General features: G+C 44.8%; 1 protein-coding gene across 4 annotated transcripts in view; it reads right to left on the bottom strand.

The window, feature by feature from the left end:
* USP42 (ubiquitin specific peptidase 42) overlaps nucleotides 1-25,974 on the bottom strand; it is a 525,507-nt gene that overhangs the window by 234,697 nt on the left and 264,836 nt on the right. For all 4 annotated transcript variants that reach the window (XM_078665145.1, XM_078665143.1, XM_078665146.1 and 1 more), the window contains exons 10-12: nucleotides 12,385-12,525; nucleotides 1,695-1,795; nucleotides 1,452-1,602 (exon numbers count right to left, since the gene is read on the bottom strand). In XM_078665145.1, the coding sequence (XP_078521271.1) occupies nucleotides 1,452-1,602; nucleotides 1,695-1,795; nucleotides 12,385-12,525 (393 nt within the window). The remainder of the gene's footprint in view (nucleotides 1-1,451; nucleotides 1,603-1,694; nucleotides 1,796-12,384; nucleotides 12,526-25,974) is intronic.

Below are 25,974 nucleotides of genomic sequence, written 5' to 3' on the forward strand. Positions count from 1 at the left end.
AGGAGAGCAATGGTTCAACCGAGGAGGATGTCGGCTGCAGAATTTCTGGAGAAAGTTAACCTTGTTCTCCTCTAAAGGTAAAGGCAATTCCAGGAACTATGAACAACTTTCTTGAAGGAAGCTCAGGAGGTCAATCCAGGGTTGTAGCGAGGTCACTGGAGTACCGCAGTGACAGTTACAAGGATACCAAGGGGATTATCATACTGCTACTATCATTGTAGTGGTACACAATGTTAGGCTTCTGAATGGTATGTGAATCACAGCAAAAAAGTCCATTGAGCCTGGCGTGCTTTACATCAAGACTTGACCATAATGTCCTTTATCTTCAGGAAAGTTTACTATATTTTGTAATCCTTCAGGTAGATGACAGGCAGGGCTGGCTGGTGATAGAGTTACCGGAGGATGTCTAGTCAGAGGTCCCAGAGGCTTTTTGGGATCCATAGGAGTAGTTAATCGAGCCACAGTGGAGTGAAAAGGCCCAGGTTAGCCTGCATGAAAGTCACAAACTGTGCCATGACAGCACCAGCACCGGAGCCAAATACAGCACTGAGTACAGCTTCACTAAAATAAGACTCGATGATGATGAGGAGGTTGGAAAATGCTGCTGCAATCTGGAAGGGCTAACCCTGCAGAGGAAGTAACATAATAAAGTGGAAGTATTTCTCCTGTAACATCTTATGTCCGTCTTCTAAAGACCCGTCTTTGTCCTTGAAAGCGGCTCTCACCCAGGACTTGCTGGTTGTAGGCGTCCTGGAGTGGGATTTGAAGCAGGACCTGCATCTGTTCCGGATACAAGCCAGACAATCAATCAGAGCCTACGCAGTGAAGAGCTAGCCCTCCCACTCTGGAACATATGAGATTATACTTCGCACCACACATCTTGAGGGTCCGACTCCAGCAATTTGTTCTGACAGGCGATTCAAGGTTTAGACCATAACATTTTCGGGAGAGACATCCTGAAAACACAGTCAATGCAATGTTGACTGAATAATACTTTCAAAAGTAACTCTCAAAAATGCATCAAAGGTGGGGAGAAAAATTGAAATGATGTCAGTATGGCAGGGTGGCGCCTTATTTAACTGTGATGTTCACAGAATGGAGACGGAGCAGAGGTGCCAACCATCACCACAGAGGTGCAATTTCAAGCTCCTAGATTCAGTCTGGAGGCATATAAAGAGATACTGAATCTGCAAGTAGAAATATCCACAAGGAACAGAAGTATTAGATGCTGCAAGTTTCATCAACAGACTGCATATTGTTTACACCAAAAAGGGATATATTAGAACAAATTAAATTTCACAATCAATCATGATGTATGTTAACTATGCACAAGTTAAAAAGAACCACATAATTAAAAAATGCCTGCAGCAAGTCAGAAATAATAGTGATATAGCATTTGAAAATATTGTATAAACCAACAAACCCCATTCCTACTTTATTTGAAGAGTTACCTTAATCATATGATGAGGCAGCTGAGGTCCAATAAACGAAGACGGCGTTTGCTTATTATTAATGACGCGTTGGTTCATTAAGGGTCGAGGAGAGGACTGTCCAGGAGTATGAACAGAATTAATATGATCGCCATTTTTCAGGTCACTGGATCTAAAATAAAAAAAAAATTAAAATTGAAATTAAAAGAGCGATCTTGACATTTTTTTGAAAAATAATAGTAAGATTTGACAAATTGTTCGCACCTGATGTAAAACAGAACGTAGGCTTGCTGATTGAGCACAGAACGAATGTCACTGCTTGAAACAACGGAGTCATTCATCTGGTACCACTGCCCATTACTGGCCTGCAATGCAAGAGCATTTTAAGAATAGTGTAAAAAGATATTTCACGCAAAACATACCCAGAGTTAAACGTTAGACATGAAATTCAAAAGCAAAGGTGAAATGTCTATAACTTTGCATTTACTAATGATGTCACAAATGATGTCACATGAGATTAAAGAGATGGAGGAAAAAGGAAAAACTCAAACAAAAATACACAAAAGAAGGAAACAATTAGAGTAGGTGAGATGCTATGTTAGAAGGGAATACAGGGATGAGAGATTAAAATGCTCACAGTGGGGAGGATGGGAGATGGAGTGGGATGAGGAGAGTCACAGTCACTCGATCATTTTATGTTCTCGGTTCCAACTGGGACAAATCATAAGCAAATCAGCCGTGATCTTGCTCCAATGGGTTCACTCAATCCTGAATTGCTAGGCCATGTGACTTCTGAATGGGAACATAACTTACAGGCCAGTTTTGGCATTGTTCAGCCTCATCACTGAGGTGCAGTTGAAGACCGTTGGGAAAATTAGACTAATTCAAATATTCCACACATCTCATTTTAAAACTGTTTTTAGAAATAACAGTAGAGCACAGAACTAGAGGTAAAGATGAATGGTAGTAGGCAAAGCTGATGAAGAAGAGTAAAAAGTCTAAGAGGGGAATGAAAAAAAGCAACAGTGGTTGGAGAGATGCTACAAAAATGATTGCGATCTTAAGCAATGTGGCATTTTGTTTTGGATCAACCTCATATAGCCTACTACCTACGAGTGCTTCTACACTCTTAAGCTTTGCATGTCTGACAAAACGCACACTACACGCTCGGACGGATTTGTCAATAGTCAATATTATGCTACCTGCAAACACATGCATGGATGCAGGGTCCCTATCATGGGGGACCTACTGTTAATTCTAAATTACGCTGTGTCTCATTATCTTTCTTTTTTACAGGTACAGAAATTCTGACGGTGAAAACCGTCAGTCACGCACCTTACAATTCTATCCACACCTTAGCGTGTGTACATGGTTTACGTGAGCTCAGAGTTCACTCTGAGCCACAGGTCCTGAAGAAATCCATTCAATCTTACACTTTTGGCTGAAACATGTAGACCACCTCACACAAATTCACTCTTCACATATTTTGAGGAGACATGCAAGACCATAGTCTCACTCACGTCCAATTAAGTATTTTTTAACCAGGGACCATATAATAAAGGATTGGGTACCCTGGAGGTGGTTTTAACCTTCCACTCTCACAGTACCCACTATTCACAAAATACAAACAAATAACCCAGCTCCGCTATGATCAGGAGTCGAAGCACACCTAGGAAGCACTCGACTTCCTGGGTGGGAACCTGATGATGAAGCATGCCACCAACTAGGTTGGTGGGTGAGGGTTCTTCTAAAAAACACAACTGGGTTCCCTGTCAAGGAGGCTTAATTTCTATAACCCTGCTGACTGGGTATCCTAGAGCGCAGCTCTTAGCTCGTTCTCTTTGTTTACATGTATCTATTACCAGGGGAGACGAACAAGCATCTTCGCTTCCTCCTCTTTCTCTCTATTTTGTTATTTGACATTTTGTTGTTACACCCTCCCCCCCTCCCCCCCGCCACCCCACCTAAGTATAAAGGAAACGTTTTTAAAGGAACAAGATGTCACCCTCCACTGATCAGAATCTTGGTAACCCCTTGGTCATACTTTTGCCTAGACAACAGGGACAATGGAGGGTCTGGGGGAAGAAGCAACAGGTTCATGGGAGGGTGGGAAGGAAGAAGCAACAGGGACATGGGGGGTGGGAGTGAAGAAGCAACAGGGACATGGGAGGGTGGGAGGGAAGAAGCGACATGGGAGGGTGGGAGGGAAGAAGCGACATGGGTGGGTGGGAGGGAAGAAGCAACAGGGACATGGGAGGATGGGAGGGAAGAAGCAACAGGGACATGGGAGGGTGGAAGGGAAGAAGCGACAGGGACACAGGAGGGTGGGAGGGAAGAAGGGTGACAAAGGGGCAAACAAATAGTGAGCAATAGCAGGCTCCAAGTCCTTTGTTGCATATATCTTATGAAAGCAAAAGAGCATGTACCACATGTGCTGTCACAGGCCAGGCCTAAAAATGCTTTGCAAAACTTGACAATTGTAAAAGTTCCAGAGGGAAACCAATTCTGAAAGAATTCTGAGAAAAAATTCTCAGATAAAATCAGTGAGAAAACACCCAGTGTGTTCCAGGATCCCTCTAAACACAAGCCGGTAAAAAAAATAACTGACTCTGAGGCAACTACCAATGAAAGCATCATGGGTTGTAGAAGCCGTGAAACATTAAAGTAACATGTTTTTTTATTAACTGTTATAATGACAGCCCAGCAGGCTGCACTTTTCACCATTTAGACATATAGGCGGCAGTTGAGGTTATATCTGATGCAATGTAGTTTTGGTTAACTTTCATGAGCCTTAGAAACATTCTAAAATGTTTGGAAATCTTGCCTGCTATAGTCTTTTGGAGGGCGCTGCCAAACATCTGAACATGTTGCACTCCTCACCTTCTCTATTCCTGGAGGGTCATACATATTAATATATAATGTACAGGATTCCCGCAAAAAGCAGGGAATTATTCAAATGTTTATGACTTTAATGAACATACTATGAAGCAGAATCCGTTGTTAGAAGTATCCATTAGAAGAACACGTTTGTTAGACTAAATGTGTAAAGTGTTTTTCACTTAAGTCAATATTTACATATGTGTAGATGGCAGAAGGATAACATAACTACATCTTTTTTGTCAAGGAGCATATTACAGTAGAATTTGGCAGCCATCTATATAAGTTGGGGGCTGATAACCAGTATGGTGGCAGTACAGATTCGAGGAAGAGTTTGAGCATATATATTAGTTCTAATTTCATTTGATCTGTGGTGCTCTTCTTATGGGCCAAGGGATGGTGATGGCTTCCTGATGTTCACATGTTCCAACATCATAAGGTTGGAAAGAGAGATCCACTATGCAAAAAAGAGGAGCATGTTTCAACAGCCTTCTAAAATGTAGTGAGCAGAATGGATTTAGAACAAAAGGGAAATTATGTACGTAACTGGCAATCTGGGATTGCATAGCTGAGACTACTCCTCCTACAAAACAATAGTGAAAAACACAGAATAATAAAAGAGATAATACAAGAGAAAAAAGGCTAGTTTGGTGCATGAGGGTTACAGAAGGGGAGCAGCAAAACCTTAAGGATTTAAGGAGGATCAGAGATTGGCAAGCTTCTATCCGGGGCGCTCCTCGGCGTGCCCCATGTTGTGCTGCAGACCCTGCAACATTCATAAATATGACCTGGAGTTCTGCCAAACTGCAACCGTAATGGCAACAAGTGATCCAGGTGCTCCGAACAGATACAGCTGTACGAATAGAGGCGTCAATTAAGCAGTGTTGACTAGGAGTACTTCCGACTTCCAACATCAAAAAAGGGAACACACATAAGATACAAATTCGGCCTCTTAGGCCTTGTCCTGGCTAAACAGCGTATTGTAATACATTGGACTCATGCTATCTCCCTCGACTAGATAGATGGAGGGCAGACATGCGAGGGTAGGGTGTGGCTGAGAAGTGCCGCCTGTGAGTCGTGCAAATGGACGAGAAAGCAGAGCGTGTTCTGGAAGAGTGAGGATGCATGCTGGAGGGATTGCAGACCAAAATGAGAAGGAGGAGGGCTCAACACAAACGTCTAGTCATACCACCCCACGCCGAACCCAGAGAATGGAGAAAACCCCAGCTTTCACAAATAGAAACAGACTTCACCGGAAAGCAGAAGAGATCACCCCCGCTTCCTCCGAAAAACCCTGTTGACCGTCCCATAGTCCTGCTCTAGATGTCCTAAATACATTCCCTGTGGGGTGGGGTGGGATTCCGCCACTGATCACTGCCAAGGTTCATTTTTTTTTATTTTCATTCTCTTACTACAAGTCATAAGTATTGCTGCACGCATTTCTCCTTGGTGGGAAAGGTTTTAAATACCGAAATAGCTATTATGCACTCAGCAATGAAACTACTGAGTGAAGCATACGGGCTCCCAAGTAGACTGCTGATATATAACATGTTAATAATTGGCCTACCAATGATACATTGTAAACTATGGCAAACATGTAATGCGGTATCTGTGCAGTGTTGCAATAAAAATACGTTTAAAAAAAGGATTTAAGGAGAAACCCGGCATGAAAGAAAGGGGATGTGTTGGAGATTAGAGTCACTGGGAAGATAAAAAAGTTCCATAGTAATTTGTGGGGAAAAAAGACATTAGTAGGGGAACAGGAATTCAAGATTGAAAAGGAGACCGGCAAAGAAGCAACAAAGCTTGTACGGCAACACTGTCATGAAGGATTTTATTTATTTATTTATTTATTTATTCAAAGTTTTATATAGCACGAACAAGATCCTTACAGATATCAGAGCGCTTCACAATGACAGGGTAGGGGACGTAGGAGTGAACAGCGATAATCGAAGCAGTATAATAGTCACTGACATAGTAGGATAAAAATAACATACATCAAGCATATCAATATACAAACCAATGACTTAGTGTAGAGAGAACACTGAGAGGGGGCATCGGGAGAGTGAATCAGTATACCAAAGTGTATCATATATTGGTCGGTATTAAGAGAGTAGCGTAATAATGTCCCCCATCAAGTAGGAGTATAGTGCCAAAGGACCAGGTGGACAGAGATACAGAGCAATGCAGAGTCTCTAATCCTGCACCTATAAAGTTCAGGAGATCTTGGCCAGAAGGATGGTTTTCACCTCTTTCTTGAAGAGTGCAGTGGAGGAGATAAGCCTGATTTCAGGAGGGAGCGCATTCCAGATCCTGGGTGCCATTCCTGAGAAGGAGCGCTTGTATGTTTTCTCTTTCCGGAATCTACGAGGTTTCAGGAGTAGATTTTTTGTACTTCTATTGGATCTCGAACCTCCTGATATAGACAACTTTTGAGCGAGGTAATTGGGTGCATTGTGGTGCACGGCCGCGTGTGTCATAACTGCAATTTTTAGCTGTATTCTAGCTTCAAAAGGCAGCCATTTTAGGGACTTTAAGTCTGGGGATATATGCGAGTGTTTTCTTGAGCCAGTAATGAGTCTCGCGGCAGCGTTCAGGGAGGCCCTTAAGGGTGCTGTTGTGGATAGCGGGAGTCCGCTGAGGGCCACCATTCCGTAGTCTATTCGAGGGATGACTATAGCTTGTACAGCAGTTTGGAAGTCTTTGGCAGGGAGGAAAGGTTTAATTTTCCTTAGTGTGTTGATTTGGAAATTAGCTCCTTTTGTGGCTTTGCTAACGTGCTGCTGCATGTTGAGCTTGGCGTCAAGTGTGATGCCTAGGGATTTCGCCGAATCCACGATGGTAGGTTGGACATTGAGTGCTGATAGATTATTGAGCCAGGTTTGGGTGGTGGAAATTTTCGCCGGGGGTGAGATGAGTAGGAACTCAGTTTTCAGAGCATTTAGTTTGAGGTGATTATCGGCCAGCCAAGATTGAGTGTTAGTAAGTGATGAGTTCAGATGATTGATATCTTCCGGGGATTGTAGCTTTAGGTAAAGTTGTGTGTCGTCGGCGTACATATGGAATTGAACATTGGATGCTTGGAGCAAGGTGGCGAGCGGTTCCATGACGAGGTTGAACAGTGTGGGGGAGAGGGAGGATCCTTGTGGAACACCTAGATCTGCAGGCACAGGTGTAGATAGCACATTGTCGATCTTGAACTTCTGAGACCGGTTGTGAAGGAAGGAAGAAAACCATTTGAGAACAGTTCCAGATAGACCCATTCTAGTGCTTAGCAGCTCCAGCAAGTTCTCATGTTTGACCGTGTCAAATGCTGAAGAGAGGTCAAGAAGGATGAGGAGGCAGGACTCATTTCGATCAAGAATTTGGAGGGCGTCATCAATTATGTGTGTCATAGCTGTTTCCGTGCTATGTTTCGCTCGGAAGCCTGATTGATGAGGGTTGAGGAGGTCAAATTGATCAATGTGTTTTGTTAGTTGGAGTTGGACACATTTGTCCAGCAGTTTGGCCAGAGTGGGGATGTTGGTGATGGGTCGGTAATTGTTTAGGTCAGACGGATCAGCTGTAGGTTTCTTGAGTATAGGCGTGACTTGCCCCACCTTGAGGGAGTCTGGCATTAGGCCTTGTTGTAGGGAGCTATTTTGGTCCAGAGAGGGAGGAGCAAGGGGATGAAGTCTTTTACCGCATTAGCAGGTAGGGGGTCTGTGAGGTGATTAGAGGGCTTCAAGGTGCAGAGCAGTTTGTGTATTGCTTCTTCCGAGTAGGTATCGAAGTACAGCCAGGATGCCTTGTTTTTAGGTTGATTGTTAGACATTCTGGTGTGGTTGGGGAATCGGCTTACATCCATGATGAGGTCATTTCTTATGTTGTCAGACTTTAGCTTAAAGAAAGCAGGGAAGGCTTCACAGTGTGGGGTGTCGCTTGTTGTACTGTTTGATTGTAAGGGTTGTGTCTTTGTTTGTGTCTTGATTAGTTCGAACAGCTTTCTTGGCCTGTTTTTTGCTTGGTCCAACTGGCGGCTAAAGAAGTCCGACTTTGTGCGCTTTATTTTCCTGAAGTAGGCATTTCTCTTGTTCTTAAGCCTTTTGAGGTGCAGTGCTGAAGGGTTCGATCTCCAGGTGCGCTCTGCCATTCGCATAGTACGCCTGTCGTCATTGAGTCTATCGTCATACCAGGGGTTAGAAATTTTGGTGGAGACTCTCTTCAGTTGCAGTGGGGCGACTTCATTGACTATTGTATTCATAGAGTCAAGGTAGTGGTCGGTCAGTGATTGAACATCCGAGGCACCTGAGGGGGGAAGGAGGAGATTGCCGATGTGTGGAGGCAGGGTAGAGGGGTTAAGATTCTTCATGTCCCTTTTCCATGTTTTGGATTTGATTGGTTGAGCTGGGTTAGGTTTAACTTTTTCGTTGATAAAGAAGATGATAATGTGGTGATCTGACCAGTCGCACGGTTGTATCGCCTCCAGTTGTGTAGAGTTCTCTTTGGCGATGATGAGATCAAGTATAGAGCCTTTGTCGTGTGTTGGTCTATCACATATTTGGGTGAGGTCAAGCGCATTAAGGAAAGTTTTGAGACTATTCACCACTGTGTCTTTCTGATCGTTCCAGTGGAGATTGAAGTCGCCCAGGTAGACTTGGGTGGTCTGCCGACCAGCATTGGAAGTGATCATGTCCATGAATTGTTGGGTGAATATGAGGTTGTCCCCAGGCGGGTGATAGATGAGATGTAAAGCACAAACTTGTTTGTCCTCGCTGGTGATGTCGAGGCAGAGGAGTTCACAGGAGGAAAGGGAGGGGGAGTTGACTTTAGTAACGGAGAGGTTGCTCCTAAAAATGCATGCAATTCCCCCGCCCGTTTTGCCAGGGGACCTGTCTAGCCTAATGATGTGATAATTAGGGGGGACTAGTATGTCCATAATCGGGGTAGAGGCTCCTGTAAGCCATGTTTCCGTTAGAATGGCTAGGTCCAGATCCATAGCTGAGACGAGATCAGCGATGTCGGAGGAGTGTCTCTGGGCCGATCTGCAATTGAGTAGGATGCATTTGAGTTTGGGAGAGAGAAGGGTGGTCGAGCTTTCTAGGGTGAGTGGAACTTTTCTGAGGTTGTTAGGGACGGAACCTCTGTTGTTGAGTGTTGGGAGCCTCAGAGAGTTTGTAAGAATTGTGGGTATGGGGATGTGTGTGTTGGATCTGTGTTTTACCGGACCTGGGCGATAAGAGCGTAGGAGAGAGCATATGTCGCGGTCCGACAGTGGGGTGAGGACACGACGGGGGCGCTGGGAGTTATTGCGAACGGGGATAGTCGGCCAGCGAGGGTGTCGTTGGAGGCGATGGTATGTAGGGAGGGTGCGTCGTTTGTAGGGTAGAGGGCAGGTGGGAGGTAGACTGGGCTGTGAGGAGAGAAGGTCTTTAATTGCGTGGACATCTTTTTTGATTTGTAGAATATCCTCTTTGACTTGTTGGAGGGTGGATAAAGTCAGGTCAGGAGGTGGATTGGGGATGGGGTTGGTGGTGAGAGCCATTGGTGACTGGTTGAGTAGTGAGCTGGAGAGCGGGCAGGGTATCGAGGGGGGGGATATGCTAGCGTTGCTGGGAGGTTCTGCGGTGCTAATGAGTGGGATGGCATTCAATGTGTGGGCGTGTTTGTGGGCGAGGGGTGTGGGTGACGTAGGCGGTGAGTGGGAGGCATAGGTAGTGCCGTCAGTGAGAGACGGTGCTGGTGAGTAGAAGAGTGAGTGAAGGCTGAGGACAGTGGGGGAGACAGGAGGGTAATGAGGGCTGAGAATAGGAGGTAGGAGAGAGGGGGATGCTAAGGTAGGGGAGGCGGTATGTTCTGTATGTTTTGTTGGGAGGGTGAGAGTGTCGTGGGTGGGAGTGGGGAGGGGGCTGGGGAGGGAGAGGTGTCCACTGTGGGGGGGATGGGAGGGGGGGGTGGATAAGCTCCGAATGGTGGTGTGATCCGGTGGTGGCGTGTTGTGGGTGATAGTTGTTATGTCAGGTGTGAGAGTGTCGTGGGTGAGAGTGGGGAGGGAGCTGGGGAGGGAGAGGGGTCTGCCGTGGGGGGGATGGGAGGGGGGGTGGATAAACTCCGAGCGGTGGTGTGTTCTGATGGTGGCGTGTTGTGGGTGGGGGTTGTTATGTAAGGGGGGAGAGGGATGGGGGGGGGTATGAGTGGGGGTAAAAGGGGTAAAAGGGGGCAAGTTAGTGGGGCGGTTAATATAGGAGGTGGAGACATTAGTGACTGTTCTTGGGGAGTGTGGGGAGTTAACAGCAGGTGGGCCATTTACTGGGGTGTTGGGGGTAGAGGTGTTGTAGGTGGGGGCTGCGACGTCAGGGGTGATAGTGCTGGTGAAGTTCTGGGTGTGGGTACGCAGCTTGGAGAGTTGCTCTTTGAACTTGGGGAACAGGTTGTCTAGTAGTTCCAGGTTCTTGTCCGTGGATTGAATTAGGACAATCCCGTTGTTGTAGATAGTAATGGTAGCCCTGCTAGGGAAGAGGTGGGAAGGTGTGATAGAGAGAGTTAGGCCATGAGTTGTTTTCCTGGTGGGGGCGACGGTGAGTAGGGTTAGGAACACTTTTCTCCATTGGGCTCTGCGTGAGGTGTGGAAGATGATATCAGTATTCTGGGCTCCATTGCCCTGTGAGAAGTAGGTGTCGGCAAAGGGTGTGTCAGGGTGCGACCTCAGGAAGTTATATTTAAAACGTTTAGTGGCTTTTTTGGCGAGGGTGGAAGGGTAGTTAATTCTAAACGTGTGCTTGCCATTGAGTTCCATATTAGAAAGGCTGTGATGTTGGGTGTGGGAGATAGAACGACAATAACAACTGTCGGCCGTTGGCAGAGGAGTGACACTAGTGAGTGACCAAAAGTATAAGAAGTAGAAGTCAGTGCATCCAAGAACAAACAGTGCGAAGGTGCAACTTATATAATGTATCCTATATGCGAGGTAGCAGTCAGCTTACACCATGTACAAGATATGAGAGGTAGAACAGGTTAGGTGGAATCAAATTTACCCATCAGAGTGTACGAGGTAGCAGCGGTGTAGTCTAGGTGTAGAAAGTGGCTGGGTGCAGCTAACTTGAATTAACGAAGTGAATGAGGTAGAAGTGATCAGTGCAACATCGCGAAGTAGCTGACATCGAAGAACCAAATAAAAGAGGTAGCGAACATTGAATGATAGGAAAAAGTGAAATGGGTGCAGTTTACGCAGAATGTATAGAATACTCGTAGAGGTATAAACTGCAATATAGGGCGGTCACTTAATCACACGAAGATACATATACAAGACAAATACAAATACTAATATAATACTAACAGAGTGTAGGTGCAGATAGAGGCTGCTTGAGTCATATATGTATAGAATACTCGTAGAGGTATAAAGCTGCAATATAGGGCGGTCACTTAATCACACGAAGATACATATACAATACAAATACAAATACTAATATAATACTAACAGAGTGTAGGTGCAGATAGAGGCTGCTTGAGTCATAAGTGACACTAGTGAGCATCCAAAAGAAATATGAGGTAGCGATCGGTGCATTACCTGTGAAGAAACAGTGTCATAGGTGCCGGGTACAAGAATTCTACCAAGTACCGGTAGGAGTATAATACTGCGATAAGAGGCAGAAACTTAATCACACCTATATGAGGTAATAATCTATGAAATTACAGGTGAAGATAAAGAAATTAAGAACTTTTTTGTAAAATTTCTTTTTTTTTTTGTAAAAAAATTAAGAACTTTTTTAATATTAGGGTGGAAAGAGACTACTTTTTGCTATTTGCGCCAAGCATAGTCTCAAAGTTGCAACACATTATTTGAATGTTTCCAAGTTCCATCCACAGGTAAAGCAGGTGTGTTTTTCTTAACTCAGAACCTCAAATGAGAATACTATTTAGGAAACGTAAGGGTACTGCATCTACGGTTTTCTTACACCCTTTCACACTTAGTTAAATGGTAAATGTAAGACTGTCATTGATGAAAGTAACTAGAAGCATGAGCAACTACAATATTTCCAAGTTCAAGACTTTTGTTTGATTTAAGTTGTCTTATCAATGCTAATGAGCAATTCCTTACCTTAACATAGCAGTAGTAGTGCCCAGCATGGCAGCTGAAGCCACTATGGACAAGGACAGCATACAACACATAAAATATTGCTTCACCATTAGGCTGAGACATATATGGACGTATATCTAAATATTCCGGATATTTCACTTCCTGGAAAAAAAATGGATAGATAACAAGTCAAATCTTTTAGGGATTACCAAAATAGAAGTGGTCATTTAAATGTCTATCAATTCTGCAGCACTGCACATAGTGCTATCCAATTTCACTCTTCATAATTTCTAGATAAAAATAAAGCTAAAGAAAGACTGAGGCACATATAACATTGTTAATAGTTGTTCACAATGATACATTCCATAAATGTAAACCTTTCTAAACAATGAACAATACTGTGACCATTCTAAGACACATTTCGAACAAGAACTCCCTTTTATAGGTAGAAGCAACATTTACTAACGCACTGATCAAACATGGGTAAATGAGTGTTAGAAAAAAAAAGATCTTTATGCGACATGTTCGGTAAATACTGCACTTGCATGCTCCCAAGCCTTCCCAATATTTCAATTCTAAAGGCCTAATTATTCAAACACACACACACAAACACACTATTATAAATATATGGAAAATGCTACTTACCAGTATGCATCTGTTCTTGGCATGTGGAGCTGCAGAGTTACACACTGTGCATAGATCGCCACCTAGTGTTGGGCCAGGATGTTTGCAGTTTGTTGTTGTCCTGAAAAGTTCTTTGGAAGTCACAAGCTAGGGGACTCCTCCTTTGGACCACATTGCGCTTGGGCATCGGCTCCATCCTCAGATTGTTTTTCGCCATTAGGGAAATTATGGAGCTTTGCAAGAAAAGGAAGGATGTCCATGTAAGCTGTATCTAATTAAGATAATACTGGAACAGACAAGGGTAGCCAGGAGGCAGGTGGGAGTGTGTAACTCTGCAGCTCTACATGCCAAGTACAGATGCATACTGGTAAGTAGCATTTTCCGTTCGAGGCATATGAACTGCAGATTACACACTGTGCATAGATTGTATAGCAGTACCCACTCTTAGCGGCGACCGCCCCTATCTGTTGCAGTAGTTTGAAATAATGTTTTGAGAACAGCCTGGCCCACATTAGCTTGTTGCTTACTTTGCACATCTACACAGTAGTGTTTTATCAATGTGTGCGGTGTAAACCATGTTGCTGCTCTGCAGATGTCATCTAGCGGAATGTTCCCTAAAAATGTCATTGAAGCCCCTATTTTCCTTGTAGAGTGGGCTTAAGGGGGAACAGATAACGTACGTTTAGCTTTGTGGTAACAAATTTGTATGCATTTGATAATCCATCTAGCTATCCCAGATTTTGAAATGGGATTACCCTTATGTGGTGGTGAGAAAGACACAAAAAGTTGTTTTGTCTTACGAAAGGGTTGTGTTCTTTCGATTTAGTATAGCAATGCTCTTTTGACATCTAGGGTATGAAGAGCTCTTTCTGCTACTGTCTGTGGCTGCGAGAAGAAAACGGGCAGTTCCACAGATTGATGGAGGTGGAAGGGAGAAATGACTTTGGGCAGGAATTTTGGATTAGTACGGAGAACGACCTTATTATGATGCATTTGGAAGAAGGGTTCTTGAATGGTTAGTGCTTGTAGTTCTCTAACTCTCTGCAGAGAAGTAATAGCTACTAGGAACACAAACTTCCATGTTAAAAATTGTAGTTCACATTTAAGTAAGGGTTCGAAGGGAGGTCCCATTAGCCATGTGAGAACAATGTTTAAATTCCACACAGGTGAAGGTGGTGCTCTGGGGGAATTATTCTCTTAAGGCCTTCCATAAAGGATTTAATAGCAGGCACTCTGAACAGAGATAGATGCTGTCTGTTTTGCAGATATGCTGCTATTGCAGCAAGATGCAGTCTAATAGAGGTGTAGGCTAAGTTACATCTTTGGAGGTGCAGTAATTATCCTATGATGTGTTGAATAGACACGTCTAGGAGATTATTATTGTTGTTGTAACAATATATTACAAAGCGTTTCCACTTAGCTGCATAACATGCTCTAGTGGTTGGACGTCTAGCTTCTTTTATGACATTCATGCAGTCTGGAGAAAGGTTAAGATATCCAAATTCTAGGATTTCAGGAGCCAGATTGCAAGGTTGAGCTGAGCTGGGTCCGAGTGCCTGATCTCTCCATGGTTCTGTGTTAAAAGGCATGGTGACAGGTATAGTTTTTGGTGTGGACTACAGACAGTTGTAGCAGTGTGGTGTACCACGGTTGTCTGGCCCACGTTGGAGCATCTAGGATGAGGGTCAGAGAATGCTGCTGTAGTTTGCGTACTACTAGTGGCATGAGTGGTAGAGGTGGAAAAACGTACGCAAATTTGTTTGACCAGTTCATCCATATCGCATTGCCTTTGGACAGTGGGTGTGGATATCTGGCAGCGAAGCTTGGGCATTTGGTGTTTTCTTGGGTGGCAAAGAGGTCTATCTGAGGTTGTCCCCACATCTGAAAGAATGGTTGAAGAACTTGCATAGGAAGTTCCCACTCGTGGGTCTGTTGTGTCTAACTACTTAACAGATCCGCTATGGTATTTTGTACTCCTGGAACATGTTGGGCTAGAAGGAATATGTTTTGAGGTATAGCCCACCGCCATATGTCCTGTACTAGTTTAAAGAGTTGCAGGGAGTGTGTTCCGCCCTGTTTCTGTATGTAATACATGGCTGTCATGTTGTCCATGCGGACTAACACAGCTTTGTTTGATACTTGCTTTTGGAAAGATTTTAGTGCTAGGAATATAGCTAGTAACTCCAGATGATTGATGTGGAGTAGCTTTTGTTGCGGTGTCCACCTGCCTTGCATGGTGTGTTACAGTAGGTGGGCCCCCCAGCCGGAGAGCGATGCGTCCGCTGTCAAGATTATCTGAGGAACTGGCTCTAGGAACGGTCGTCCCTTGGAAAGGTTTTTGGTGTTCCACCACTGCAAGAGCGATGAGTCCGACCGTCTACCAACACTAGGTCTATTAACTGACCTTGAGCCTGGTTCCATTGACGTGATAGGCACTCTTGTAGAGGACGCCTTTGAAGTCTTGCATGGGGTACTATGAAAATGCAAGAGGCCATCATCCCTATGAGTTGCATGAACACTCGTGCTGGAAGGGAGTGTTGTGGCTGAAACTTTGTGAGAAGAGTTTGCATGCTGGCTATCCTTACTGGAGTGGGATAAGCTAGCGATGTTGAGGGGTTTATTGTAGCACCGAGGTACTGTTGTACTTTGGATGGTTGCAGATGAGACTTGGTGTGGTTTATTGTGAACCCCAATTTGTGGAGTAGTTGGGATTGTGGCATGAGTGTGTTCCACACATTGGTTGTATGAGCTGGCTTTTATGAGCCAGTCGTCGAGGTACGGGAAGACATGGATGTGCTGCCTTCGTAAATGTGCTGCCACTACTGCTAGGCACTTGGTGAATACTCTTGGTGCTGTTGTGACTCCGAATGGGAGTACTTTGAATTGATAGTGCTGCCCGTCTATTACAAATCTGAGATACTTCCTGTGAGCATTGTGAATGTGAAAGTATGCGTCCTTGAGATCTAGAGTAGCAAGGAAGTTGTTTTGTACTAGGAGAGGAAGGACTCGGAGTGTGAACATGTGAAAATGGTCTGACTGTATGTATATGTTTAGAGGTCTGAGGTCCAGAAAAGGCCTTAGAGAGCCGTCCTTCTTTGGGATGGGAAAATATAGGGAGTAAACCCCTTTGTTTTGTTGGTGCAGAGGAACTGGTTCTATTGCACTTTTTTCTAGCAGAGATATTAATTCTTGCTTTAACAGTGATAGATGTTCTTGTGACATTGGATGCTGTTTGGGTGGTATGTTTGGGGGGGGGGGGTAGATGTTTGTTCTAGACAGTAACCTGACTGAATAATTTGTCGCATCCACCTGTCTGATGTGATGTTGGTCCAGGCAGGAAGAAATTGCTGCAGTCTTCCCCCCACAGGAATGGAATGTTGGGGGGAAAGGGAGGAAAGTCATTGGGTAGGGGTGGAGGCAGAGCGGGAGTTGTTGGTTTTGCCTCTGCCTTTGTTGTTGTTACCCCTGTAACCCTCTCTCTGGTAACCCTTAGTGTATGTGGATTGGCTAGGGGTTTTGTAGGAAGTGGAGGGGCTTTCGGAGGAATAGCCTCTTGTCTTGTCTCTATATGATGAGCGATGAAAAGAGCGTCTGGGAGCTTGCTGCTGCAAGGCTCCCATAGAGTTTGCTGTGTTGGTGTCTTTTTTCATTTTCTCTAACGACTCATCGACATTAGGGCAAAACAAATGTGTCTCATCAAATGGTTGATTGAGGATGGAAATTTGTACCTCAGGTTCAAAACCTGAAATACGTAGCCAGGCATGTCTGCGCAAAAGGGTACTGGTATTGATTGCCCTTGAGGCAGTATCTGCAGCATGTAGGGCACAACAAATGGAAGTATTAGTAATATTTTTACCTTCTTGTATGAGTTCATTGGACCTATTTTTATATGTGTCTGCTAGATGCTGCATTATGGACTCCAGTTCATCATAATGTGCCCTGTCATATCTTGCCAACAACGCTTGGGTATTGGCAATGCGCCAAATGTTAGCTGCCTGTGACGCTGTTAGTTTACCGGAGGCGTCAAGGAGCTTAGATTCTTTATCTGGTGGTGAGGCCTCACCTGATGTTTGTGAATTAGCATGTTTACGTTCATTAGACACTACTAAAGAATCTAGTGGTGCTGGACCTCTAATGTAAACTGGGTCTGTAGGGGGAGCTTTATATTTTTTCTCAATGCAGGGGTTGAGGACCCGAGCCCTGACAGGATCTTTAAAAACCTCTGTTGCGTGCTTGATGACACCTTTAAGCATGGTCTAAATGGCAGTAGACCTTTGTGTGTTATCAAAAGTGTCTAATAGGAAAACTTCCTCTACAGCATCGGCATGCAAGTCAACCCCATGGTACTGGGCAGCTCTCTGGACTAGTAGGTTAAAGCCTATAGCGTCCTCTGGTGGGGAAGGTCTGGAAGGATATACATCGTCTTGTGGGACGTAAGGCACATCAGGGGTGTTATCCCATGGATTAGGTAATTGAGGGAGACTAATGGTCCCTGCTGGGTCATGTGCACCCCCACCTGTGTCATCAGTGTCTGTATCCACATCAATATGTGGATTAGTGAATGGTGTAGGTGAATGGTGTGGTGGAGGAGGAGGAACAGTATGTGGAGGTGGTGGAGAAGCGACCCTTAATGGAGAGGTTGCAATGTCTCTCTTCTTTGGAGGAGGAGGAGGTGCTGGCGCCTCTAGCGTCTCTTCTTGGAGCTAAGCGCTAGCTGGCCAGTCTTAGGATCCTTTGCAAGAGTTTTTTGAGTAGGATATGGTGTAAAAAGTTCTTCTGGACAGGGTAGATCCTTCGGCGTTGAAGTTTTCAGTTCCGGAGGTTTTTTCGGCACCGAGTCGGTAGCTGGTCTATGGTCTTTTAGTTTAGAAGTGTGACCTTTTGAAATGCCTTTAACCGGAACATGTTTTTTCGGTTCCGGGTGTTTCTTGGGCTCCGAAGCGTGTGAATCAGGCCCTTTGTGTGGTTTTTTACTCGCCTCCGAGTGCGGTTTCAGCATCGATGAGCCGCTGCCAGTTTTCGGCGCGGTGTGCTTAGGTGTCGGAGCAGCGGTCGACGTGGTTAAGGAAGATGGCTTCTTCTTTGATGTCGGTATAGGATCGGCACCGGGAATGACTCGAGCCTGAGCCGCCTGAAGGCTTATTAGGCTTCTTTGCCGGGCCCGAAGGCAGGGCATGGGAAGCAGTGTGCACCCGGGCCCATAGGTGAGGGTGTGACCGAAGCCTTTTTTGAGGGTATCGAGGAAGGGTTGGGGTCGACGGTCTTATTTACGACCCGTTGAGCTGGAGTGATGTCCTCGACCGTCTTGAGTCTTCGGCGTGCTGGTGTTCTGGCACGTCAACGCCCTCTTCAAAGATGTCGTCGGGGATTGAAGCTGACTAGCGAGCCATGGTTCTTCGAGCTCGTCGGTCCCGAATCGTCTTCTTGGAGCGGAAAGAGGCAAAGCGGAACAGTCTTTGGTCTCATGCTCAGTTGGGAGGCAAAGGTTGCACACCTCATGTAGATCGGTGTGGGGAAACTTCGACCCACATCAAGGACACTTCTTGAATGGCGTCCATTCCATGAGCCAGAGAGTAAAGCCTAGGTAGGCCCGAAGGTCTTTGACGACGACCGGAATCGAAGACTTCGAAGTGGTGAAGAATCACGTTGATGTGGAGCGCGATCGAAACAATACCATCGAACTGGGTGAGGATTGCGCACCGAAGGAAATTCGGTTCCAAAACTGAGTGCAGGAAACACATCCGAGCCCGATGGCGGAAAAAAACAATCTGAGGATGGAGCCCATGCGCAATGTGGTCCAAAGGAGGAGTCACCTATCTCGTGACTTCCAAAGAACTTTTCAGGACAACAACAAACTGCAAGCATCCAGGCCCAACACTAGGTGGCGATCTATGCACAGTGTGTAATCTGCAGCTCATATGCCTCGAACATTTATATATATATATATATATATATATATATATATATATATATATATATATATATATATATATATATATATATCATCCCCTGGAAACTCGAACCACTTCCTGATTCCACCCACGGCGGATTAGGCGAGGAATGAGACACATACCTCCGAGGTTTTCATGTGGGCAAAAATCTTGTTTATTACGAGTGACCCAACACAACGCGTTTCAAGCCCGTAAGCCCTTGTTCACGTGTCAAAGTGGAAAAAACACAATCTACTATTTAAAGTGAATACTACCACTCCCGATTACTGACATCATAGGTCACATGGTAATGGGCATGAACAACAGACTATGGTTACTACAAAAATTATTTTGTAGTACTAAACCAGTTAGGCAGAATAATATCTTATGACACACTTGATATATCTACACACGTTTAAAAGAACATCTAAAAACATGTAAAGTGCTTAAATGTCAATATTTATAAAATAATAAATACAATTCATTTTAAGATTCTCATTGGATAAATCCAAGACTGCCTATGTTGCTACAGCGCCCATACTGTGTTATTGCCGGATGAATCCGATTATTCTCATCTCAATCAATATGGCCTCTTGGTCTTGCGTGCGTAACAGTACATACATATTTTTATTAGTAACAGTACATACATATTTTTATTATCATCATGATTTTCATGACCATTCATATTTTCTTTATTATTTTTCTTTTTGTCAGTGCAAGCACGAGTGGGAGAAAATCTGTGCAAAAGTGCATATATAAATATAAATGTAAAGTGCTGATGTGAACCGAATTGACTTCTCAATTAATCAAATGCTAATGTAGGGCTAAACCATCCGTTCCTAAAATACAGATAAATCTAATTTCTTCAGATGGATACACAATTGAAAAAAAGCCACATTTATCATAAAACATATGATTCTATAGGGGCTAAATACTTTAGAGAAATCAATCCTGAGAAAAAGAAAAAATATATAATACAATAATTTGTAAAATCAGAGAATTAATATCATTTTACATACAGGACGATAGTATATTTTGCCATTTACAAGAGTAAAACCTTGATTACAGATGAAAACCACAATATCGCAGCTAGAGTATGTATTTACAGAAAGCTGCGCATATCTTCCGTGGTATTTAATCCGTTAGGCCATTTACAGTCAAGCTCGAGAATATATTTAGTTTCGAGCTGACGGAGTTGGCGCTCTCTATTGCCACCCCTTCTTTTCCTTGCCACAGCGTCTATTACAAAATACGAGAAGCAGTTGATGTTATTTGCATGCACCTTTGAAATGTCTCGCAACAGGATATGTTGCGTCGCTGTGGAGAATGGCCCTTATATGCTGCACGATCCTGACGTGCACCTGCAACTTCGTGCTACCCACGTAGCTAAGCCCACAGGTGCACGTCAGGACATATACAGCATATTCGGTCTTACAATTGTAGTTTCCCAAAATCAATGTAGGGGTTGAACTAAAGGGTGTAGAGTATTTAGACATGTTACATCCAAATTTACAAGCACGACAAGATGTGCATTTTATGAAACCCTTCTTCGGTGCTAGCCACGTGGTGACTTTTTTGACCTCAGGTGATACTCGGTCCAATACCGTGCCCATAGTGCTACTTCTTCTGAACGTGACAACAGGTCTATCTGCTATTATGTTTCGAAGAATATTGTCTGTTAGCACTACTGACCAATGTTTATTCAGTATTGTCCTTATCTGCCGTTCCTCTCAATTGTATCAATCTTGGAGTGTTAATACTCCTGGAGATTGCAGCAGTGTTAGGGATCGTAGAGGTATCTGCCTCAGGAATAAATAGGCTCATTCTAGATTTAGTTTTGGCCTTATTTATCGCATCACGCAGAATTTTTTGTGAATACCCCCTTGCTTTAAGTCTGTCAACCAGCTCCTGTTGACATTTATTAAACTCTTCCTCATTGCTGCAAATGCGTTTTAACCTTAAGATTTCTCCATACGGAATGCTAGCAATGAGGTGTTTATATATATATATATATCAAAAATGCCCTTCCAGGCTTGGAGTGTTCCATACGTTATTCCAAAAAAAAAGCAGAGTACTCTGGGAATTTCTCAAGTCTGGATGGAGAGGGGCTCCTCTATAGAGCACCCTACAACATCAGTGACACTTTAAATCTGCTCACCTCAAATGTCTGTTTTTCTAGGGACGAAGTCTTCTTCCATTTATACAGCAAAGTCTTTAAGCATAGGATTGGCTAGTGCCATCCATGCCAAGCTACAATATTATAAAAGCCTTTTACCACTCCAGGCACCGTATTTACAGCTTTGGATTGGTAAAATACCAACCATGCTCACCTGGCCTGAATAAAAGCAACCCCTGACATGGATTTCTTTGTCATTACAGGAATTTAGAGGCGTTTAGCTTTGTCCAGACACCAGGGAGCACCCAGTATAAGTCCAAACAATACTGTTTTAAGTTAGAGTGCTGAATAAATTATGCAAAAATTAAACAGAGAACTCTGGGTAGTTCCCAAGTGTAGGTGACAGCAGCTCCTGTATAGCGCACCCTACACCCTCTGCAACACTCTAAATCTGCTCACCTCAAAAGTCTGTTTTCTAGCTAAGTTTTTAAGCATATGGTTAGTAAAGTAAAGTAAAGTCCACATTTGTAAAGCGCACAATCACCCGTAAGGGTCTCTAGGCGCTGGGGGCCGTCGGGAAGATTAAGCGAGCTATTGCCTGGAGTCACATGGTGCTGGGCTAACCTGCCGCCGGAGCCGGGGATCGAACCGTGGTCCCCAGATTCCAGCGTCAGTCGCCCTGGCCGCGGCGCCACACCTCTCCCTAGTACATTGCCGTCCACGCCGAGCTAGAAAGGGACAAAGCCTTTTGCCATTTATACAGCAAAGTGTTTAACCATAGGATTTGCTAGGGCCAGCCACGCCGAGCTGCACAATTACAAAAGCCTTTATATAGGACTACAGCAGTATGCCAGAGGTTTTAAGATGCAAAATGGGTGCCAAATTTAAAGCTAGGTGATATCCATCTAAAGTAATCAGGGCGGCATATGACAAGGTATCTAAAAGCAGTGGGGACAGCCTGCTAATACCCAAGAAGAACAAGCATTTGCAATGCAATCAGTCTCGCCTTTGGCACCTTATAAGTAGTTAGCGCAAATTACTGCCACGTAACCTCGCTCATGCATATTTTCAGCGTAATGACATCCCCAACTGACGGTGATCATCAGACCACAAGGAAGCTCCAATGATTTCCGGTGATTATTATGTATATATTTATTTAATTATAGAAGCACAAGTAAAAGGAGGCATTGAGGATCTCTACTTGCCTTTCAGGACGGTGATGCGGGAACATGCACAGATCATCCTGCCGCACAAGTACTGTAGGCTTAAAATGTTTTTCAAATGGAAAAAAAAGTTTTAAAATGCAGTTTTATTACTGTATGGTGGTTATGCGTGGGTTAACACCTTTGTAAAAACGACTGCGGCAGCTTTCTAGGCGTACGCCTGCAATACTTGGTGAATTTGGAAAATATAAAGAAATGCATTCGAAAAGCAAATTTCCAACTGCTGTGAGGATTCAGTGGAACACCTCCTCTCTGCCCCTGAGTGGTGCCTTTATTTCTGAATGCTGCCAGGGTGGAGAATTCCTCGGGGGCAAATTAATTGTTTAGGATCACATGATAAGCAGAATTTTAAATATTTGTAGAGATGCAAGTGTTGAAATCGTGTGCTTAAGATATACTGTGTCGAATAGAATATCCATTAAAAAAGACCCCAGTGTATTTTAAAGCACTGCTTTTTCTCGGTAATATTGTTGCATTGTTATACAGTCAAGACCAGGCTTACACTGCATGCAAACATTCGCCACGATAAACAAACACATAACTAGGTAAATAAAAAAACTGATGCGTAGTAATGATGATAGTGCAGGAGGGCATGGAACCTCAGATTATTAAGCGAAATTTAACTTAGCAGGCTGCTGCACGGGACCAGGATAGTATGCAATAATAAAAGTTTTAGAAAAAAGGGCTTTTTTAAAAACTTCAGTGCACTAGCTCGGACGTTGCTTCCCACAGTTGTAAATAAACAGAAGGACGCCTCGGACCTCCAGAGCAGTGCAGATTCGGGGGAGTTTGGAGAGGCAGGTGAGGCACAGCTGCCATCAGATTGGCAGGGTTGTAATCAGAGGGGAGCCCTGTTATCAGGAGAAGGGGCTTGACTGCAGAGACTGCCAGTCTTCGGAGCAGGGTCCGGCTCTTGTGAATGGTGACGGACTGCAGGTCCAGAGTAGGATGTCTGTGAGGGCTTCAATAAAGCAAAGAAGCGTTTTGGATGGGGCTAATCCCGGTTTGAGTCACCTCTGTCAAGACGCTCATCTTGACAGCCACAGAGGGTAGCATAAGGTTCTGGACCTCAGACACCCTTCTCAACAACAGAGCAAATGTGGCTTCCTCCTCTATAGCTACGGTAAGAGTAGAGACCTAGCCACTGGCATCTAACTTATCCTCACACCATTGCTCTCATTGGGGTCAAAGGGCTGATATTCATAAGGGTCCAGTGGCTCCTCCCAATCTTCCCCAAGTCCTACCTTGTAGGAATAAGGCTTAGCCTGCAGGCTGAATGTAATGGCTTCAGTTGCCTTTGGATGAAGCCCACCCGGATACGTGATGGTGATAAGAATGGGGGCAGTGGCGATGGCGCAGGGAAGGTCGAGGTAGCCCGCCCGACTTCTGTTCAGATCCATCTATGAATCCAAAAGACCTGAATGGCACTGGGGCGAACCCACCAGCGGAGAACCAGTAGGGGCCCCTCCCGAACCATTCAACTGGAGCCCGAAAACCCGAGGAGAACTAGACCAAGGGGGAACCTGAGTGCCCGAGGAGTTTAAGGGTTGAGTCCCTCGGACTGGTGCCCCAGTCCCTCCTGCATGGTATTTGATAATTATTGGTTTATAAAGCGCCTGAATCACATCCCAAGGGGTATCTCGCTGCAGATTAAATGCTTCCATCGGCCAGAGAAGAGGGCTTCAACAATCAATTCCAGCTGTTTCTTTAATGATCTTAAACTCCGTGGAAATCAATAAAATCGATTACCATTGTAAACCATATTTGAAAAGATGGAGCAAAAACATGCAGGCTTTTTTTTTTACTCTCGATTGCAAGCTATTGCCTTCGACCAGGGGTTTTAAATCCAGTAAAAAACAAGCATTTACACAATGGCTCGGCATTATTAAAAGTAGACCTATTGGCATTGCGTATGAATTATTATTATTTTTTTAAATCATAAATAAATGGCATTGTCATTTACATTGCCAATAGCTTAATCGTTTGCATATGCAAGACCTATTGCATTAGCACCCACACACAGGGGGCAGGGGCAGGAGAGCAAGCACAACGAACGAGGGGGCAGGGTAGCAATCACAGTGAAGGGGTAGGGGAGCAGGCACAGCGAGGGGGCAGTGGCAGGAGAGCAAGCCCAAGCAGCGAGGGGCAGGGGCAGGAGAGCAAGCACAAGCAACGAGGGGGCAGGAGAGCAAGCACAACGAACGAGGGGGCAGGGGCAGGAGAGCAAGCACAAGCAACGAGGGGGCAGGAGAGCAAGCACAAGCAACGAGTGTGCAGGGGCAGGAGAGCAAGCACAACGAACGAGGGGGCAGGAGAGCAAGCACAGCCAGGGGGCAGGAGAGCAAGCACAACCAGGGGGCAGGAGAGCAAGCACAGGGAGGGGCAGGGGAGCAAGCACAGCGAGGGGGCAGGGGAGCAAGCACATGGAGGGGGCAGGGGAGCAAGCACATGGAGGGGGCAGGGGAGCAAGCACAGCGATGGGGCACGGGAGCAAGCACAGCGAGGGGGCACGGGAGCAAGCACAGCGAGGGGGCAGGGGAGCAAGCACAGCCAGGGGGCAGGAGAGCAAGCACAGCCAGGGGGTAGGAGAGCAAGCACAGCCAGGGGGCAGGAGAGCAAGCACAGCCAGGGGGCAGGAGAGCAAGCACAGCCAGGGGTCAGGAGAGCAAGCACAGCCAGGGGGCAGGAGAGCAAGCACAGCCAGGGGGCAAGAGAACAAGCACAGCCAGGGGGCAGGAGAAGAGGGGCGGGTTCAAGCCCCCTAACTAAAAAACATTAAATCTTCGGACCGAACTGCGCAAGCACAGCCTACGGTCCTCGACCTAATAAACTATCACAGCCCCATTATAAAGGAAAAAAGATATGACATTGGGGTCTGAAACACAGACTGGCATCCTTAACCTTTACACCCTCAGCACTGCATTAGGACACCTGCAGTTTAGCTTTGGAGCTCAATGCGTGATTTCGAACATTTCAGCTTGAGAAATGCTGCTGATTTAAAAGCCGGGACTGACCGATGTTGTCATTCATAGCATGGCGTCATTCAAGACATGGAGTCACTTGGCAGGTAGAACTAGCTTTCTTGGGTACAGTAACAAAGTACATTTGAAATTCGGGACATATGTGGCTTAAAGGCCAGTACTACCGACGTTGGAACAGGGAACCAGATTCAGTCCCGACGTATGGTCAACGTCTTGTGATTCTGGGGAAATCACAATCTCCCCGTGCTTAAAAAATTAATCTGGACTTGTGTCATATAATCGGGTGCTCGTGTAAAGTACTGAACGACCTTGGGACAAGTGCGAGGTATAAAAAACCTCAAAAACAAGCCGCAAACCTGAGTGAAGAACACATTATTACAAGTAACAGCGTGCATGGGCTTACACCCGATAGTAATTCAATACTCTTTTTTACACCATCGTGGGCTACAGGACTGTCCTTGCAGCAGACAGGACTTTATGTGCTGGGGTTTTAAATCCAGTGCTTAGAATGGTTAAAAGCTGAACAGCATTACCCAGAACGAAAAGTCGAGTAAATCAATAGGCCTGAATTTGCTTAATGTTTAACAGAGGAATTATTGGCAACCAGGATTTAGGTTCCAAAACCAAATATAAATCAGAATACGTGACAAATTACAAATAAACCCAAAGACAATGCTGTACAGTAGGTGACTACGGTTGAAGGAACAATCCCTGCAGCATGCACAACACGACGTCAC

The sequence above is a fragment of the Lissotriton helveticus genome, chromosome 10 (genome assembly GCF_964261635.1).
Source record: "Lissotriton helveticus chromosome 10, aLisHel1.1, whole genome shotgun sequence".
Lineage (NCBI taxonomy): Eukaryota > Metazoa > Chordata > Amphibia > Caudata > Salamandridae > Lissotriton > Lissotriton helveticus.